This window comes from Anastrepha obliqua, chromosome 4 (genome assembly GCF_027943255.1).
Source record: "Anastrepha obliqua isolate idAnaObli1 chromosome 4, idAnaObli1_1.0, whole genome shotgun sequence".
NCBI lineage: Eukaryota > Metazoa > Arthropoda > Insecta > Diptera > Tephritidae > Anastrepha > Anastrepha obliqua.
Window position 1 is genome coordinate 37,826,720 of NC_072895.1, and position 20,396 is coordinate 37,847,115.

A 20,396-nucleotide genomic window follows, 5' to 3' on the forward strand; every position below is an offset into this window, starting at 1 on the left:
GGTTCTCTTCACAAACTTTCTGCTAGAAAAGGCCATAATTTAATCAGTGAAACCTTTTGCAATAACTTCGCTTTTTGGTGGCAATTCAAAAAACTGGACGAAGATGACTTTCAGAAGTATATTTCATCAACACATACAAATCAGTCCCCATTGAAATAGAATAAATAATTAATATAGAAATCATCTAAAAAGTTAGTTTCGAAACGGATTTTCCATACTCGTTTCACCAAGCACAATTTTTTCTTAAATTCGAGACAATTTTGCATAAAACCTCTAATATAGCAGGTGCTGAATATTCCTCCCCCAGAGCAAAGAACTTGCATCAATCGTGTTGTAAACAAGAGCTGTGGTTATTCTTTGTTTGCAGTTAAATCCCAATAATATAAATCACTACTAGCCACGCAGCAAGAAAGGCTCGTATATAAAAAGTACTAAGGGTCAAAATATGCAGTTATAATTTGGAATATATCAGCTTGTCCTATATATATTTTAATCAACAGTTTAATAAAAATAAATTATAGAAATAAGTATTTTTCCACAATTCCGCTAAAAATTATTCTCTCTTCTTCTATTCGTTCAAAGATTGAATGTCTCTCTAAGTCCCTAATATAATAAAATTAATTTACTAGAGCAGATGAGTTTTCTCTCCATGGTCCCACACATTATTTCTATCATCCAACAATATATCCCAATTAAGCTTAACTCCTCAAATTGGAATGCACTATTAAGACACATTGTTAAGTTTAAAAAACAAAAGCAAGCCTTCTATTAATAAAAATATTTAATCTACACTTCTTCAGCATAATTTATAATTTTTATTTTTTTGGGCCTGTTGTCGCCGCTTGTGCAGCTACTTCATCTTCCTTAGCATGTAGTTTGGAGAGTTCCTGCTTTTTGGCAGCAATTCTCTCTTCACGGCGTTTTCTAGCTTCGCGAACTTTGTGCCTTCTGGCCTCCGCTTGGTCAGCAAGCATTTTACTGCGTTGTTTCTCCGCCTTCTTCTTGTGAATGTATTCCATCAACACACGCTTGTTTTTGAAAACATTACCCTTGCACTTCATGTACAAGTCGTGGTACAAGTGACGATCAATCTTCTTGTTGTCTCTATACTTCTTAAGTAAACGCCTCAAGACACGTTGACGTTGCATCCACAAGAACTTTGTAGGCATACGAGCATTTGCAGTACCCTTGCGCTTACCAAATCCGCAATGACGTCCTTTGCGACGAGCCTCTGTGTTCTTGCGTACCCGATAACGGGAGTGCACGACGACAGGTTTCTTGATAATTAGACCATCTTTGATCAACTTGCGGATGTTTTGACCTAAAATTATATTCGAAAATAATAAATCATATTCCTCACAATGATAGTCAGTTACTTACGAGAATTCGTGTTGGCGATTTCGTTAATTTCATTAGGATCCAACCAAACCTTTTTCTTACCGCATCGCATAACAGAGGCGGCAAGCCTTTTTTGCAACTTAAGGGAACTGAAAATAATGCATTGCTATAATTCACACAGGCAATTCAGAAAATGGTACATAAAAATAACACAGAACACAATAAACTACAATATATGAATATTTTTCGAGCCATACCTCATGTCGACTTGCTCTCGATGAATTTCGTAAAGGAAAGAAAGACAGCGAAACGGAAACGATAACCATGCTTGTTGGGGACCATGCAAACACACTTTACATTAGTTTCACTTATTTGCACAACACTGACAAAATTTCCGTGTTCATACAGGGCAACTTTTGTAGCGTCAGTTTGAGACATGCGAAGTGCAGACAAGGGGAAGAAGAAGAAATGTCAAAATATGCTTAAACTTTATACTTTAATAGTTTTGTTCATGCATTTGTTGTCACAATTTAACAATTTAACACAATTTAAATAGGAAACTTGGTGGAACTAACCATCTGAATAAGTGGAAAATTCAAGGGTTGGTGAAAAAATTTCAAGAACATACATATCTGTTGAGGATAGAAAAAGGTCTGGCAGACCAAAAACTGGACGTTCTGTTGATAATATTGCTGCTACAGCCGTAGTTTTGCTGAAAAACCTTGAACATCAATATGTCGACGTTCTCAACTAATAGATATTCATGGTGTACATAAAATATAATTCATATAATTCTTAACCCCCCATAATTGTTCACATATAAGTGCTAAGAGTCGTATTCTGAATAAAAATAATAACACCTTAAAGAAAGAATCTAAATTTGTACGTGTTTAATTTCAATACAACATCTAAGCCTGTCTTTTAAAGACTTTTTAGTTGCCCAAAAATTTTAAGGAAATGTATTCGGCATAGACAAAGGTTATAATAGTTGATCTGACTTATTCTGGGTATTCTAAATACATTGACATTGAAAATTAGTTAAGTCAAAGCGGAAAGTGTGTAAAGGTTGATTTTGTTAGTGTGTATTGAACTGTTCCAGTTTATTTCCATAATTAGCACATATTGTTTTCAACGTAATACATGATTCATTTTTCAATATGAAAATAACCATTTATCATTATTCTCGCATGTATCCGTTTTGTAATGAAGAAATTATACTCATAAAAATTGAACAAGACACCAAAATAACCAAACAATTCTGTTATTAATGTGATTAAGATTTATTATAAAAATTTAAAGTATTAAAACAATAAGAATCAAATTGTTATCAAAACAACTCAGATTTTTTCTACAAATACAATAGAAATACATTATTAAAATATTCAATCTTGTTATGTTGTTCCCCCACTACGTTCGACTACTAATTGCTAAATAAAAATTACAAACTATTGGCAACATAACGTGTTTGCCTCATTAAATTTCAATGCTTAATAACTTTATTTTAAGTTTACACTTTATGACTTGAGGCAGATAAAAAGAAAAATTTCATACATTGCAATTTTTCTTATGTGCCTAGAACAAAGACATACTGCCTTGGTTTGGTTTGCGCAAACTCGTAATTAGCGTCAAGTTATCTGTAGTGTGCACAAAATGAAATCCTAAATTTTATGAAAAAGGGCTTTGGAACCGCCGCCGAAGAAAATAGAGTCCGGCGTAAATTTGGCAGTGTTTATGAAATATACATAAGACATATTGATAAGTGTAAAGAGTTTATTTAAGTCAATTATGTTGCGTTTGGTACATTTTCGTCAAACTTTAATTACTGCCAGCAAATTAAAGGTTCTGTAAAGAAATATTATTTAATATTTCATATAAAAGCAATTTATATTTTTAGACCTCGAATCAATGCAATAGTTTGGTGGCTAGTACTCGACGCTATTCTCAAACACCTAATCCGGATCATGGTGATTTTCATATGGATGGATCACGGAGTCTACCTCGACTAATGGATTTCCCAGAAATATTATGGCCATCTACAATTAACACTTTAAAAAATTGGATCTTAATACAATTTATAATACGGCCTTACTTCGACAGAGATTTCACCATTAGAGATTTTGTATTTGGTGCTAAACATGCTCTTCAGGTGATCTAGATGGTACTTCTGAGATAAATAGTTATAACTTGAATTTCTTCAAATATTCCGATTTACGTACTTGGCACCAGGAGATCTATCGAAAATGTGTTTATTTAGGAAAAGCTTGTTTGCATTATTGTTGATTTAGCACTATCAATAATGGTCTGTCTTAATGGCTACAGAGTTAAGTAATTTTCATCTCCAGACGCTCATCTATTTGCTGGATTTTCGCGATTACGGATATACATTATTTGGATTCAAATATATTTGTCAACTCAAATTATTATATAGAATTTGGTGCTGCGTCTAACAAGTTCGCCGATTGTCTAAACGTATTCTGTGCATACACTTCATTTGTCTTCAAGCCAATTCCTCTAAGATAACCAAAATTATGTCAAGAAGATCCGATTTCAAACTTTGTATTGTATGTAATTTCCAGTGAAATATTGCTGATGATATTCTCTTTTTTACGTATACTCGTAGGCATCTTTTAATACACTTTTTTCGCACTAGACTATGTTGTTGTAGCAGCATAAACATTCCCCATACTTACATACGGTGAATGCTGTTGGAGTGACAGTCCTTGGCCGGATATAAATCCGGGTCATTTCGGTAACGTAGAACCGACTGTCGTGGAAACACTAGACTATCTTATCGGGCGGTGCGTACCACTGATGGTACGCATTCGACGCATTCGATTGTGCTATTAGAAAAAAAGAAATTAATGGAAATTTAAAGTATATTCATTAAAAACATTTATTTTTAATAACAACGCGCCGACAGATGAAGCGTCTCATAGCAAAAAACATGAAAATAGGCCCCGGTGTGAACGTGTTAAGTACGCTTACTTATAGAAGGTTCGTTGCAGGCAGTTTTATGTTTAAAATAGCATTTGAACATATCTGTGCTTAAATTGAGAACACGCTAATCGACAATTGACCATAACCGATGAAAAAGTTGATTTTATCCACAACTATTTCATAAGTGCATATAAAACTGTGCACTTATCGCTCTATACAATTAATTAAAAAACAGTTGGCCAAATTTGACTATTTTTAGCCCATAGTTAGGCCGAACAAACATTACTGCCATCAATACTCTTTTACAATTTTCCTTAAGTTGCCTGTGGGATTAATGTTTGGGACATTGTAGAGGTTATTCCGTTACGTCCACTTTACTGCTCTGGAACCACGATCTTAGGGCCTATGCTGTATGCTTCGAGTTATTGCCTTGGTGGAAACGCATTCTAGTGGCTAAGACCATACTTTTCTGACGTTTGGCCCTTATTTTGCTTAGCTAGGGGAAGGTGAATACGTAAATAAAAATGGAGTTTTCTGTAAATCGATTCTTGATTATTTCGAGCCCCTAATTGTCCATTGTATCATTAATACCATGAAGCGGTCCCAACCAAAAACATCCCCAGACCATAACATGGCTCCTATGTTTGACTGACTTAACACAGCACGGTTTTTGAAAATCTTTGTATCCTGGTCGTCGGACCTAGCGTATACCATGATTGGTTGGTTGGTTGACTCTCCAAGAATACAATTAGTGTTTTCTCATCAATTTGTTGCCACATCCTTGTTACCAACAAGTTATACGGGTTATTCCTTCACGACTACAGGGTCCGACACTCGAAGTGTAACCAATTAAAAAGGCCATACATTTAGTTTGGAAAATTACTTTTATTCAATTCAAAGTAAAAAATGTGTGAAAGTAATACAAAATTAAGAATCAGTTTACTTTTCCTCGATATGACCACCTTTTACCTTGACTATGGCCTTGAGGCAGTCCAAAAACGAATCGCAAGCCGGCCGAATGTGGTTTGCAGGAATTTTAGTCCACTCACGGACAATGGCTTTTTTCAGCGCCTCGAGATTGGTGAATCTTTTAGTTCGGACCTTGCTCTCCAAAATGGTCCAAAGAGAATAATCCATCGGATTCGCGTCTGAACGTTATGAAATTCGGACCATTTTTCTTTTGCCATTCTTGGTTCACTCGAGCTTTGTGAGACGGTGTCCAGTCCTGTTGAAACGTCCATGCTCTGCCACCGAAATGTCTGTCTGGGCACGGCTTCAAATCAACCTCCAGAATACTTTCCCGATAATATTTCGCATTTATCCTGACGCCAGGCTCGATGAAAACGATTGGAGAGCGCCCATCTGCGGTTACAGCGGCCCAAACCATTACCTGTGGCGGGTGCTGCCTCCCAATTGATGACTCAAATTCTCGTACGAACCGTCGGTCAAATAAACCCTATCGTTTTAGGACTTTCGAATTGCTCACTTAAAAAATTTTCTCGTCAGAAAACACAATGTTCGAAAATTTACCGCTTTCGGCCAAGCGAAGCAACTCCTTCACTTTCTCAAGTCTGACTTGTTGCTGCTTTGGTGTTAGATCAAGCGCCTTTTGGATCTTGTAAGGCTTGACTTTGATATCATTTTTCAGTATGCGACGGATGTTACGGTCAGATATTTTCAATTCTTTCGCCATTTGATTGGCTTTTCGTCGGGGATTTCGCTCAAGTCGCTTCTTCACTTTTTTAACCCTTTCACGTGACGTTGCAGTCTTTTTATGACCACCTCCATGACGTTTCCCGATGCTACCAGTATCATTGTAACGAGTAATGGTGCGATAAAAAAAAACTTTATTTACTTTAAGGAGTTCGAGCTAACGAACAATCGCTGGTTGTGATTTTCCAGCCAAATATAATGCAATCACACTATTACATTTGAAATCAATTACTGATTTTCTTTTTTAGACAACTAACAGATAAGTAATTTGAGCTCTTTTTACAAATTGTGGAACATGTTTAAAGTGATATTTCTTTATATTTCTTAAAATCGTGCTTCAAATTCATCAATAGCACTACAGTCTTGTGCCGGCCATTGCTTCCACAACTACGGTTCTCCACTCCGATCGATCCTCTGCTACTCGTTTCCAGTTTCCGCAAGTCGGCTGTGACCTCATCAATCCAGCGGTTTTTTGGTTTCCCTCGACCTTTCCGTCCAACCACTTGCCTACGGAACGCTCTACTGGCAGCTCTTCATTTGGGCATTCTGTGTATGTGCCCCAGCCATCTGATTCGTTGACTTTTTATAAGGCGTATTGCATATTTGGTCGATGTCTGTTGTTTTAAGTACCCATACCTCGCTGCTGTATGTTAGTATGTGTCGAACAAGTGCTTTATAAATTGCCATCTTGCTATGCAATATAGGAAACCAAACAAAATTGGAAATGTTTTAACGCGCAGTAATGCTTATTTTAAGTGTTCTTTAAATAAAACCGAAAAAAAAGAAAAATATAATTAAAGCTTTGCGCCACTGCAGTAAGAAACCATTTTAATTTTATGGTGTATTTTTAGAATTAACCAATCTTGTTTATCCTTCATAATCTCACATGTTAGGTGTCACTGCACTTTCAACGATTAACAACCAGTACGCCACCCATGTCCAAATTTAATACGACCGGAAAGGGCTAAAGAGAAATTTGGAAGTATGTTAACGAAAATCTGTAGTTTCTGAATCATGCAATAAGAAGAATTTCAAGCGGAAAAAATATTTGTTAGAGAAAAACTGCCTAACGATGTGTTCTAGTAGCAAATGTTTTGTCCGAAATTGTACATTTTTTATATATTACAGTATAATTGGTATAAGTTTTTTAATGAAAGTCGTTATTTGCAAACGACGCTTATATGAAAAATCATGCTTTTGCTTTTTATAATGGAAGATTTTACGCTAGAGGGTAGGATCATGTAAACAAGTTTTAAGTACCACCACATTTTGAAAAACGACACGAAAAATGAACTGATTTATTTATTTACTTTGCGCTTCTTTAGACCTTAGGTGTGAAGGTCATAAAGGTTTGAAAAAATATTAAAAATATACTTCATAATAACTTTTTTTTAACAAGTTATTATTTTTAAATTAGAATTAAATCTCTGCACTTTGAACCAGCTTCGCATTTTTGGAATCATGCCATACGACTGCTGATACATACATACATACATATGTGTGCATTCGTACAATGTGTTAGCTGCGGTTATAATCCCCAATTCTTGTTATTCGCTTATCAATTTGCTTCCTTGTTTTATGAGACTTTTAAATTGTATTTTACATTCTTTGGTGCCAATATTAAAAAAAACCGCACGAACTTATTTTTTTTTAATTACTCATAACTTAGTCAAAAATAAGCCGATTTGAATGATTCTGGGTTCATCGTAATTACTTACGCGAGTGACTTCATGCAGAAACAATTGCAAAAAAGAAGTTGAAAATGTTTTATTTTGCAAAAAACAAAAAGTGCGAAACAGGGTTTTTACTCAAAAATTCATTAATCAAAAACAACTCATTTTAGCTACTAGGCATTCAGCTCAATTAAAGTTTGAGATGTCCTTTTGATTTGGAAAAAGTTATAAAAAAAATACACTTTTTGAAATATTGAATTTCGAAAAAATTTCATTTTTTTTCTTTTTTGCTAAATAAAAAATTTTTAACTACTTTTTTGCAATTTTTTCTACATTAAGTCGCTCCTGTAAGTAATGACGGTCATTTTGAACCCAGAATTATTAAAATCGGATCATTTTTGACTAAGTTATGGGCATTTAAAAAAAAATTTTCTTATATAATTAAAAAAAATCGAGTTTGAGCCGAAAAACAAAATTGCCGATAACTCTTGAAAAAAAATTTTTTGGGGCGAACAAAAAAATACGTGTCTCATTATTTTGACCAGAGAGCAACATATTTGAGTTACATCGAAATCGAAGAACATGTCTCAAATAGCCCTTTTGAATTGAAATGGAAAGAATCTATATAAGAAAATTTTTTTTAATTACTCATAACTTAGTCAAAAATAAGCCGATTTGAATGATTCTGGGTTCATCGTAATTACTTACGCGAGTGACTTCATGCAGAAACAATTGCAAAAAAGAAGTTGAAAATGTTTTATTTTGCAAAAAACAAAAAGTGCGAAACAGGGTTTTTACTCAAAAATTCATTAATCAAAAACAACTCATTTTAGCTACTAGGCATTCAGCTCAATTAAAGTTTGAGATGTCCTTTTGATTTGGAAAAAGTTATAAAAAAAAATACACTTTTTGAAATATTGAATTTCGAAAAAATTTCATTTTTTTTCTTTTTTGCTAAATAAAAAATTTTTAACTACTTTTTTGCAATTTTTTCTACATTAAGTCGCTCCTGTAAGTAATGACGATCATTTTGAACCTAGAATTATTAAAATCGGTTCATTTTTGACTAAGTTATGGGCATTTAAAAAAAAATTTTCTTATATAATTAAAAAAAATCGAGTTTGAGCCGAAAAACAAAATTGCCGATAACTCTTGAAAAAAAATTTTTTGGGGCGAACAAAAAAATACGTGTCTCATTATTTTGACCAGAGAGCAACATATTTGAGTTACATCGAAATCGAAGAACATGTCTCAAATAGCCCTTTTGAATTGAAATGGAAAGAATCTAATGGTCTATGGATAAGTTCGTGCGGTTTTACAACAGATGGCGTAACTTGATTATTATTCCATCGATCCACATTTCCAAACATTCATTGGAGAGCTACTGTCGTAAGGCACAAACGTCAGTATAAGTTTTTTATTTGAAGCGTAAACAACAATATTTTTACCATACTTGAAAATGTCGAATTTCGTGCCAAATAATGTGTTTTTGCGGGGAATTCTTTAATATGAAGAAAAAAGCAGCCGAAAGTCATCGTATCTTGGTGGAAGTTTATGGTGAGCATGCTCTAGCTGAGCGAACGTGCCAGAAGTGGTTTGCACGCTTTAAAAGTGGTGATTTTGGCCGCGCCGCCAAAGTTCATGGATACCGAATTGGAGGAATTGCTCGATCAAGATCCGGCTCAAACGCAAGAAGAGGTTGCAAAAACTTTGGGAGTTGATCAATCAACCATTTCCAAACGTTTAAAAGCCATGGGAATGATCCGAAATTCAAATTTCGAAAAAAAACCGCACGAACTTATTCATAGACCTATATATATAAGAAAATTTTTTTTAATTACTCATAACTTAGTCAAAAATAAGCCGATTTGAATGATTCTGGGTTCATCGTAATTACTTACGCGAGTGACTTCATGCAGAAGCAATTGCAAAAAAGAAGTTGAAAATGTTTTATTTTGCAAAAAACAAAAAGTGCGAAACAGGGTTTTTACTCAAAAATTCATTAATCAAAAACAACTCATTTTAGCTACTAGGCATTCAGCTCAATTAAAGTTTGAGATGTCCTTTTGATTTGGAAAAAGTTATAAAAAAAAATACACTTTTTGAAATATTGAATTTCGAAAAAATTTCATTTTTTTTCTTTTTTGCTAAATAAAAAATTTTTAACTACTTTTTTGCAATTTTTTCTACATTAAGTCGCTCCTGTAAGTAATGACGATCATTTTGAACCCAGAATTATTAAAATCGGTTCATTTTTGACTAAGTTATGGGCATTTAAAAAAAAATTTTTCTTATATAATTAAAAAAAATCGAGTTTGAGCCGAAAAACAAAATTGCCGATAACTTTTGAAAAAAATTTTTTTTGGGCGAACAAAAAAATACGTGTCTCATTATTTTGACCAGAGAGCAACATATTTGAGTTACATCGAAATCGAAGAATATGACCCGAATAGCCCGGTTGAATTGAAATGGAAAGCATCTACATTTGAAATCAATTACTGATTTTCTTTTTTAGACAACTAACAGACAGCTGATGCCTATGATGAGTAATTTGAGCTCTTTTTACAAATTTTAGAACATGTTTAAAGTGATATTTCTTTATATTTCTTAAAATCGTGCTTCAAATTCATCAATAGCACTACAGTCTTGTGCCGGCCATTGCTTCCACAACTACTGTTCTCCCTCGACCTTTCCGTCCAACCACTTGCCTACGGAACGCTCTACTGGCAGCTCTTCATTTGGGCATTCTGTGTATGTGCCCCAGCCATCTGATTCGTTGACTTTTTATAAGGCGTATTGCATATTTGGTCGATGTCTGTTGTTTTAAGTACCCATACCTCGCTGCTGTATGTTAGTATGTGTCGAACAAGTGCTTTATAAATTGCCATCTTGCTATGCAATATAGGAAACCAAACAAAATTGGAAATGTTTTAACGCGCAGTAATGCTTATTTTAAGTGTTCTTTAAATAAAACCGAAAAAAAAGAAAAATATAATTAAAGCTTTGCGCCACTGCAGTAAGAAACCATTTTAATTTTATGGTGTATTTTTAGAATTAACCAATCTTGTTTATCCTTCATAATCTCACATGTTAGGTGTCACTGCACTTTCAACGATTAACAACCAGTACGCCACCCATGTCCAAATTTAATACGACCGGAAAGGGCTAAAGAGAAATTTGGAAGTATGTTAACGAAAATCTGTAGTTTCTGAATCATGCAATAAGAAGAATTTCAAGCGGAAAAAATATTTGTTAGAGAAAAACTGCCTAACGATGTGTTCTAGTAGCAAATGTTTTGTCCGAAATTGTACATTTTTTATATATTACAGTATAATTGGTATAAGTTTTTTAATGAAAGTCGTTATTTGCAAACGACGCTTATATGAAAAATCATGCTTTTGTTTTTACAATGGAAGATTTTACGCTAGAGGGTAGGATCATGTAAACAAGTTTTAAGTACCACCACATTTTGAAAAACGACACGAAAAATGAACTGATTTATTTATTTACTTTGCGCTTCTTTAGACCTTAGGTGTGAAGGTCATAAAGGTTTGAAAAAATATTAAAAATATACTTCATAATAACTTTTTTTTAACAAGTTATTATTTTTAAATTAGAATTAAATCTCTGCACTTTGAACCAGCTTCGCATTTTTGGAATCATGCCATACGACTGCTGATACATACATACATACATATGTGTGCATTCGTACAATGTGTTAGCTGCGGTTATAATCCCCAATTCTTGTTATTCGCTTATCAATTTGCTTCCTTGTTTTATGAGACTTTTAAATTGTATTTTACATTCTTTGGTGCCAATATTAAAAAAAACTCGATTTTTTCCTTTGCAGATTATTTCATCTAAACTAGTAAATGGAGAATTTGGTACGTTAAAGAATTTCGTAGCTAACGAAGCCATCAATGAATTGAAGCCCACAATACAGAAATTATCAGTGGCTCAGAGAAAACAGTTAGAAATTAATAAGGCGGATATATACTTTGCATTTCCTTATCAAGTGGGAATAATTTTAGATGAAGAGCAAGAGAAAGTTCAAAAACGCTGGGTTGAAATTACTATGGTTTTCCACGTACTTCGAGGACTAACAGAAATGCGAAATCGCGGTGAGGAAATTCCTTGGAATATGGGGTAAGTATTTCATAATCCTTTTTAAAAATCAATTTTCATTTTACAGGAAACAAATTAGCTGAGCACAGATTTAGGCAGGTATCATCTGTAGTATTTTATGATACACTATTTACTTGGAGTATTCTTTAAAGTATGTTAAAAAATTCATTCCAAGGTTTCTTTCTAAATTGATCTCCGTACGATACTAACCATCTATTCACATGCCTTCTCAAACGCACTCATCTAACACACCCAATCTATCGAAACGGCACATTTCCTGGGTATACTGTTAGATGAGTCAGACGATGACGATCGGTGACTACATCGCACTCGCAGGACTTAGTGAACTGCTACAATAACAATTTCAGCTATTTAACCCGTTTTAGATCTCGTCGGATCCTATTCTGCCTAGGAGTTGACGTAGGTAGCTTTTACGATTTTCGCTGCTGCATTTGAATAGCACAATTGGTAATCCGTCGGTTCCTTGAAACCTTTTAAAGCAGTGGAACTGCCTGATAGAATTAATTTTCGAGCGTTTTTCCTGGCGACGAGCATCTTCCAACTCATCTTCCTTTATCAATTTCTACGCATAATCGCAGTGTGGCTTTGAAGGCAATGCTTTTCAATGCGGCAGTGTGGTGTTCCTCGTCGTATCAGTTGTTTTTTGGGTTCGCCCACTTAGCTTTGTCTGAGAGCAAGGCTGAGTGTCACAACTTTTAAGTAACTAAATTAAACAATTTGAACAGCTCGGAGGGTAAAACAACTAATGCATGCAGAAGGGAATATCAATATGGTTACGCATTTGTTCACCATTAAAACTTAGGGTTTGGATAATGCTTTATAATAGGATTAAGTGTACAAACCGATTTAAGTAATCTCATAGATAAATTTGAGATTTACAATCATATCATTTTTTAACTATACTTTAATGATCTATTTTCAGGACACTCCCAGAATATCAGGATAAAGTGTTTGTGTGCAATTACCGCTTCAAAAAAGAGTTTACTAGCGAAAATGAATCAGACTGGACAGTTAATGCCTTGAATCATTTTAAGCCAATTGATTTGGTGAGAGAAAAGTAAGAATTTGGTATATTTTTAAATGCTAACAGCACACATTTTGTCACAACTGTTAGTTAAAAACTGTAAACTGTTTGCGTTAGTATGAGTTAATAAAATTTGTAATGCTTATTATAATTGTTGTTCCTTTTACTTATATTATTAAAAATATTATTGGCAATGGAGCCCACTAGTTTGGCTTGTTCAAGTATACCTTGAATAAAATAAACAAATAAAATTTTGTACCACGATTAAATGAAATTACAATTTTACAGCTTTTCAGTAAAATACGTCTTCCGGGAAACAATTTTTTTCCGCAGCGAACCCTAACTACGATTTTTCTCTGCTGACGGCAGCTGATTATAACACCCCTTCTTTGAACTAGCTTAGCTGGAGGTGCATTTGATATCATCTTCCCATTATTATAGGGTCAAAATTGTTCTAATTATACGAAGATAGTACTTACCATTTAACGACATGAGCTTATTGCTTAATTTATTGTATTTTTGACTCTTAACTTAGTTAACTATGGCAAACTCGCAGTTCGGCTCAAGGATGATAGATTACTAGGTTTGGCCATTAGCTATGGTCAAAAACGAAATTAAGGGTGTGACATCGGCTGCCACGTCACCGGGGACTCGGTAGAAGATTCCTTCAAAATTGTTGACAGCCGGTTAACAGTCTCATCTTGGTCATACCTCTAAATTTGTCATCATGGTTTGCCTAATGAAAAGCTGTATGCCAAAATTGGTTCTGCAAAAATGAATGAGCAACATGCAACTAAAGGGTGGTCAGATGGAAATGATAGTTTTTCTAATTGTTATTCCTCAGCAGCTGTCAAAGTTACCACTGAAATCCAGTGAGAGTTGCCATTTCATTGGGCATCGTTTCCCGCTTGCCGAACGTGTGGGAATTGTTGGAAAATATCGAAATTTTGACTCAGTTCTAATACACAACACGAATTTCGTCGTGGTGCTGTGGAAAAGTTTAAGCTTGAGTATACTCTTTGGGATCTTAAGCCACCAAGCACACAAAAAAATGGTGCAAAGGGAAGAAAACATAGCCCCGCATAGTGCTAGATTCGATAAATCTAGCCTCAGAATTTTGTGTAACTCCGAAATCAGACGACTTTCAACAATTGACTGTTAAGCTCATTTCGTAAGCGTAAATCAATTTCTAATTATTCTAATATGATATATGATTTCAGCCACAGCAATCTTACCACTTTGAGAGGACAATTGATACCATTCACCTGGGTATAGCACGTGGCATGACACTAAATAATGACCAGATTGACTTCCTTCAACATCAAATAAATTGACTTTTTAATTTACTTTCCGAGTCAGGTCCTAGGAAGACTTCTCGTATTTGCTGAATGGTGGCAATAGTGGATATCACAGAGAAGATAAAGACACACTACCTGACCATGATGATATAAGAATATCAACAACGCGGTAAAAGAACTACGAAGCCGCTGCAGCCGACGGACGATGGATGATTTTGTTAGTTCTGCCTTTTCTAAAGAAAGCGAATGGGTCTGGTGGTAGGCAAAGACAAGACGAAAGACCTCCTTTCATCAAATAAAGTCGGCGTACCTGCGTATCCGCACTCATGTCACTGTTGACAGTTTTAATTTCGGAGTAGTAAGAGACTTCGTCTATATAGGAACCAGACTAAATAAGAAAATCTTTTTTCCTAGCCTCATAAAACTAGTCTTGATAAGTTTTGATTTTAAAACTTTAGCCTAAGCCATTATAAACTATTTATTAGATTTGCAATGAAAGACATGGGTCGCTAAAACTGATTTACCATCCTATTCCAACCAATTAAGAAATAGGTGTGAAACTGAAATGGGTGTATCAAAATGTGAAAATAAAACAATGCAAGAAGAAGAAGAAATTACATAAACAACACACATGCACATTCTGGCACATTCACTGAGAGCGGGATAGAGGAACGACTCTCGTGCAATTGAGAGCGACACTAAATAGTTTTTGTTTCTCACTTCTCCAAGCACGCTCGGACTTTGAACGAGTTTATACAAACTGCCAAACGGACGAAGGCGATTAAATATTCAATTTTGTAAATTTTATTTATTATATGTATGTATTTATTTATAATTTATTCAGTTCAATACCCATCTCTTTTTCTACTTTTAATTTTAGAGAACTAAAATTTAATTTCAAATACGACAAGAAAGTCCCAGTTATTTCACACTTTGTAACAACAAAATTTGTGTTTCGAGATTCCGCGCAGTTTTGTCATGATAAAAAGATTTTTAGAGGTGTGCTCTTTAATATACCGTTATTCGGCTCTGAGAGAATTTCACAGAATCAGCTAATGTGCTAACGTTACTTGGGATGTGTTTTTACAAAAAAACTGAGATTGTGTTGCTGATATACGAAACAAATCAACCAATGACACTTCCCTGCTTTTTGAACAACGACTGATTGGACGAGTGTGTGAATATATGTGAAATGATCGTGCAGAATTCGGCTGCCGAGTAGGTACTCGGTGGCGTAATCTGGTAATCTAACAACCTTGTTGAAAAACACTCTATCAATGATTTAATGAACATTTCATGATGTACTTTACAAGTACCAAATCTCCGGATAAATTTTAGTTACTTAAATAAAAAAAATACTGCGGCATCTTACAAGGAAAAAGGTAGTCTATGGTATAAGCGGAAATATTTTCGAATGTAATCGGAAATAAACGAAATTTAAAAAAAAAATGTAATATAAATGTGAATGTATGTACATATGCGTGTATATTTTTTTACGCAAACGTCCGTTGGCCGATCATAATAGGCGCAGTGTGATAAAAACAGGTTAAAAGCAACGTATAAGTTCAGTAACCCGACTAATTAATACTTGTATATTAGGGTACTATTTATTTGCTGATATTATTTTCAATTTTAATTTTTCGTTGAACATAAACATATATGTATTTATATTTAAAAATTATTATTTAAACTTAAACCAGCTGAAAAATCATGAAAATGAAGTTTAACCTTGTTTTTCATATTTAGATCTATAAACTCCTTTCGAATCATATTTGTCCAGTAGTAATTTCCATTCTCCGGGTCGATTTGCTCGAAGAAAGTTAATAACTTTTTGAGAATTTTTCCTTTGAGTTTCGGTGCATTTCGAGCACTCACTTTGCAGGGCATCAGGTAACAGTTCTAGAAGAAAAAGTTTTCTTAGTTCACCATAAAAGGTCGATATGGATTAAAAACAAGTTTTACTTTTTAGTTCACGCCCCTCAGGAGTGCAGGGTCCTTTATCCATAAGGCATTTTATGTAGTTGGTTAGAATACGATTATTTGACAAAACTCCGTCCACGTCCACGTTATCAAATTTATTTGTGTACTGCTTTTGTGCTGATACCAGTTGAACGGCGATGATTGCCAATAATACTAAGATTGCCTTCATGTTGTCCTGAAAGAGTCGAGAAATAGCTATATCAATGGTGTAGTAAAAAATCTTAAAAATTCTGTGCAGAAAAAAATTTTAAAAGATATGTACTTACTATATGTACATATGTATGTAGAGAAAATAATTGTTTCTCCTAGCAAAGCAGAAAAAAACTCACCAAAACTGAAAAAGTCTTCCTAGTGATAAAACTGTCTACTAACAATCGCTTGTTTGCGATTTGAAAAAAACTGGGAAATTAGTGAAAAAATCTGTTACCATATCGTACACATATATGAATGGTGTATATGCTTGTATGTTTATGTATGTATGTATGTTTATGCATGTATGTATGTTCATTTCTTGATATTGCTAAACACTAACATAATTCATTCTCACCTACTACCAAAGCTTCAAAAAGTTCAACACTGTTTGAAGTAGAACATTTTTTTGCGATATTTTTGAGGTATACTCGTATATCCTTCTTGGTTATATTATTTAACAACTGCCCATACTATTGGGTGGGGAAATTATTGGTCATGGATTATTATAAGAGAAACTCCCTCTCTCTGCTTTCTGCATTGGCTTATGCGTCTTTTCTGGGAAGATCAGTTGCTCCACTTGCCATTTTCGTCGGACTTACAGTATCATAGGAACAGTAGTTCTTCCTTTTAAAGCCGTATTTATGTTTCATATACATACATACATACATGCCTGTATGTATAAGCCTAAGCATGACAATTTTATTTTCACATAAAAAGTGTTGAAATTCCAGTTTGCGCCGAGTGAGTCGATTAATTTTCAAAGAGCATATTTTAATGATATTCATTATGGCTTGTTTAAAACGGAATATATCAGAATTTTGAAACTTTTTTTCACATCTTGCAACATATGAAGCTGTGTATTTTGCAAACCAATACTTAACTGGTGAAGTGTTTGAGTTAATATCAGTTGATGGGAAAGAAATGATGTCTGTAAAATTGGTTGATTGAATGGAAAAAGTGATTAAAATAACACCTAAATAAATAAAAAATAAATAAATAAGACTAAGTTTTTTTATTTTAATATATAATTTTTTTAATTTGAGTTTTTTTGTATGATTTTAGTTTGATGTAAGAAGAAGATCCATCCTCCATAAACACACATAAACACGATAAACATCTAACCGCGTACGTTGGAGAAGCCTTGTAGAGGCCATATGATCCTCAAAGGAGTAATCAGGAGAAAAAAAAAATTAGATACTCTCACCATAGGTTCGTCGGAATTGAAAAAAACTATTATGCCCCGTTATATAAGCGTACTTTCTCCAATGACTTATTTCACTTATTCTTACAAATTTGTTGCTGATTTCGAAGGGAGCCTCACTTATTATCTAGCAACTGCATTTGAGACACTCGTTCCTTTATAGTTTTGTTTTCTTATATGTATTGCAAATTGTTACGAATTTCGAAGTAAATAGTTAACCAGATTATTTTCTGTTTCATTTGTGATGCGTATAGTATGTCTTTTATTGACGCCACGTGAATGTACCTGACCTTGTTAAGCCAGTATGCAAGAACTGCTTTGGGAACACATTTGAAATATGCAAATGTCATTGAATTCTAAATTTGGTGCACCAAAGATATGCTGAACCTTTGGAATAGAAAATCCAATTAGAAAATACCAGTTTTGAAGCACAATAATCTAATGTGAACAGTCAAACCAAGGCGAATCTATTCAAGGCGGTAGCATTCGAGCAACAAAAACATTTTTTAAATTAGAACAGTTAAGGGAAAGAGAATAAACGAATAGACGAATGGAATGAATGTCAAATAGATAAAATTAGTTTGTCGCGCATTCACAACACAACAACAACTTTTCGTCATTCCGTTTTACTGACATTTCAAAATTTAAGGCGAGTTGAAGAACTAGAAATCAAGTACGCTAATCACACCACCTTCTATTCTTATAGATACGCCTTGAGTCAAATCATCTAAATCTAAATATGTGTAAGAAAACGAAAAAAAAAAAAATAATGCCCTTTTAAAAATGTTTTGATTTTTTAAGATCTGTTTGTGCTGAATTCTTCACTAATGCAAAATACCGAATAACATTTAGTACTAGAAAAATTAATACTGTTGTTTTTTATGTTTTTTTTGGAAATTAATTGTTAGTTATTATGTGTTTTTTACTGCAAAAATTTTATAATTATTTATGTAGAAAAAAGTACGAAAATAAAAAACTATATATGTATGTATTTCAATGCATCAAAAAAGTGTTTTTATAATGAATTTTTACTAGTTTACTTGATCGTGATTATCGACGCACTTAATTCTGATTAAAATTGTGTGTGACAGATCGTTGTTATGCGGATTAATGCATAGCTGATTTGTTTATTGGATAGTTTTGTCAGTAAAAGGTGGATCGCAAGCGACGATTAGTTGCCCTGATACTAAAAAATAATTATTAAAAAAAATGTATATTGCAATTTCATAAACTGCTCCGAAATATCAAAACAATTAATGTAATTTCGAATGGGTTAGTGCAAACTAGCATTGCATCTAGTTTTTCTTGTTCTTCGCTTAAAAAGATTCATTATTTTTCACTCACAATAGATGTTAACTGTAATTTTGCGGTTATGTTGCCATCGAAAATTTCCCTAATCCGCTTAAATTCTGAAAACTAAGTCTAGTTGTCAATCCGCATTAGTTGCACTTAATTCCTGAGCTAATTCCGAAATAAGTCTTTAATCCCCATTAACGCAACCGTTCGTCTTCGCTATAAAACTCTCGATGCTGTAATTGACTAGAATTTTCTGCCATTTCGCCAATATTTTAGTTGACAACTCTGCTCGATTTAGGCACTTTTTCTTTAAATAGCGCGGGTTCTGTGTTGCTATCTCTCTAAATTTTCAGCAGTCGTATTGTAGCTTTATGCACCTTAGTTTTAGTATCCATCATCTTGATAGATGTTGCTTAGCAAAGTCGTAACTTTTAACACAATCTTTGGCATTTAAAAACTCAACTCTTCAACCCCTTTATAAGTGGAAATTATTTTACGATTTTCTTATGCTTTAAGTGTCTGTGCGGCAGCATTAATTGTGTAATGCGTTGAGAGTAGTTAGCCGACTTTGTTCCCCTAAAAATTTCACTATTCAAATGAATTCATTCCACGCGTATTTGTCAACAGCTGTTAGTACTCGTTGATATGAAATTTGTATATAAAGAAAAAATGCTAAAATTTAATTTTCTTTGAATTCATTATATGTATGTAATTACGGCGATATTTAGGATTACATGACTACCACAAGTATTATGTATTTATGTATGTTTAAGTATGCATTTAAGTATGAAATTTTTTCATATGAATATGAAATGTTTCGAATAATTTTAAGAGAAAGAAAATCTTGAACGCAATGCAATCGTTGCATAAGTTGAATTTATATGATAATATGTTTTTACATGTGTGTATGTAAATATAGAGATAAATACACATTAACTGAAAACAGATATTGTTTTGCCACCTTCAATTCGTTTTCTGATATGGCATATCCAAAACTCTGAGTCACATTCAGCAAAAACTACTTTTTATTTGAAAAATGTAAGCGTATATAAACAAATAGCTTTAAATATACATACATATGTATGGTAGATATATTTACTTGGTAGTCTACCATTTCGTACACTCTGCACTAAGTGCAAGCGCAAACATAATTTTGTATTTAACAGTCACAATTGCTTCATACATTTGGACTTGCATCCAATATATATATATATATGTATGTACATCCATATTACATGCATAAATACATGTGAATATTCAAACATGTTGTATGCAATACATGATGTACTACGTAGATGTATGTATGTATATGCCCATATGTATAGTGCTCATTTTATATAACCGGTAAGTTTTTTAGCAGTCGATATTGAAGCACTCAACACGCACCAGTATATCTCTATGGATAAATTGCTTAGAAGATGGGACGTGACAATTTTACTAATTTTTATCACTCATTTAAATTTCTGCACACATGTATAGCTACATAAGCACTATCTATGTACACGTGTACATATGTATGTGTATTCACTTTGTAGTGCATATGTACATACGCATGTATATACATATATAATATTCGAAAATTTCAACACATTCGTATG

The 20,396-nt window shown here is 33.7% G+C and overlaps 3 protein-coding genes and 1 long non-coding RNA gene across 10 annotated transcripts in view; 1 reads left to right on the top strand and 3 right to left on the bottom strand.

The window, feature by feature from the left end:
• Positions 1-763: 763 nt before the first annotated feature.
• Positions 764-1,665, bottom strand: LOC129245363 (60S ribosomal protein L19). Its single transcript, XM_054883475.1, has 3 exons — positions 1,596-1,665; positions 1,381-1,487; positions 764-1,321 (listed from the first exon to the last, which is right to left on the bottom strand). The coding sequence occupies exons 1-3, from the start codon at positions 1,598-1,600 to the stop codon at positions 816-818; spliced, it is 618 nt and encodes a 205-aa protein (XP_054739450.1). The 5' UTR covers positions 1,601-1,665; the 3' UTR covers positions 764-815.
• A 1,399-nt stretch (positions 1,666-3,064) lies between these two features.
• Positions 3,065-12,982, top strand: LOC129245886 (m-AAA protease-interacting protein 1, mitochondrial). Its single transcript, XM_054884320.1, has 4 exons — positions 3,065-3,177; positions 3,233-3,484; positions 11,512-11,807; positions 12,730-12,982. The coding sequence occupies exons 1-4, from the start codon at positions 3,124-3,126 to the stop codon at positions 12,866-12,868; spliced, it is 741 nt and encodes a 246-aa protein (XP_054740295.1). The 5' UTR covers positions 3,065-3,123; the 3' UTR covers positions 12,869-12,982.
• On the bottom strand, positions 3,280-4,131 carry LOC129245887 (uncharacterized). Its single transcript, XR_008582436.1, has 3 exons — positions 3,555-4,131; positions 3,428-3,502; positions 3,280-3,371 (listed from the first exon to the last, which is right to left on the bottom strand). It is a non-coding gene; the product is annotated as an uncharacterized LOC129245887 (long non-coding RNA).
• Positions 12,983-15,730: 2,748 nt separating the features above from the next.
• Positions 15,731-20,396, bottom strand: part of LOC129244625 (ejaculatory bulb-specific protein 3) — a 60,352-nt gene continuing 55,686 nt past the window's right edge. For 4 of the 7 annotated variants that reach the window (XM_054882358.1, XM_054882353.1, XM_054882354.1 and 1 more), the window contains exons 2-3: positions 16,092-16,284; positions 15,731-16,028 (exon numbers count right to left, since the gene is read on the bottom strand). In XM_054882358.1, the coding sequence (XP_054738333.1) occupies positions 15,853-16,028; positions 16,092-16,278 (363 nt within the window). In that variant the 5' untranslated portion in view covers positions 16,279-16,284 and the 3' untranslated portion in view covers positions 15,731-15,852. Of the gene's footprint in view, positions 16,029-16,091; positions 16,305-19,175; positions 19,342-20,184; positions 20,336-20,396 lie in introns of those variants that run through there. The other 3 variants (XM_054882357.1, XM_054882352.1, XM_054882355.1) reach the window with 3 other exon arrangements.

What these genes read in the sequence shown, in the direction of transcription:
- LOC129245886 (XM_054884320.1), top strand. Translation starts at nt 3,124, where the DNA reads ATGTTGCGTTTGGTACATTTTCGTCAAACTTTAATTACTGCCAGCAAA. An exon ending in TTACTGCCAGCAAATTAAAG is followed by an intron (nt 3,178 to 3,232) that starts GTTCTGTAAAGA and finishes TTATATTTTTAG; the next exon opens with ACCTCGAATCAATGCAATAG. An exon ending in GAAATTCCTTGGAATATGGG is followed by an intron (nt 11,808 to 12,729) that starts GTAAGTATTTCA and finishes ATCTATTTTCAG; the next exon opens with GACACTCCCAGAATATCAGG.
- LOC129245363 (XM_054883475.1), bottom strand. An exon ending in AATCGCCAACACGAATTCTC is followed by an intron (nt 1,322 to 1,380) that starts GTAAGTAACTGA and finishes ATATAATTTTAG; the next exon opens with GTCAAAACATCCGCAAGTTG.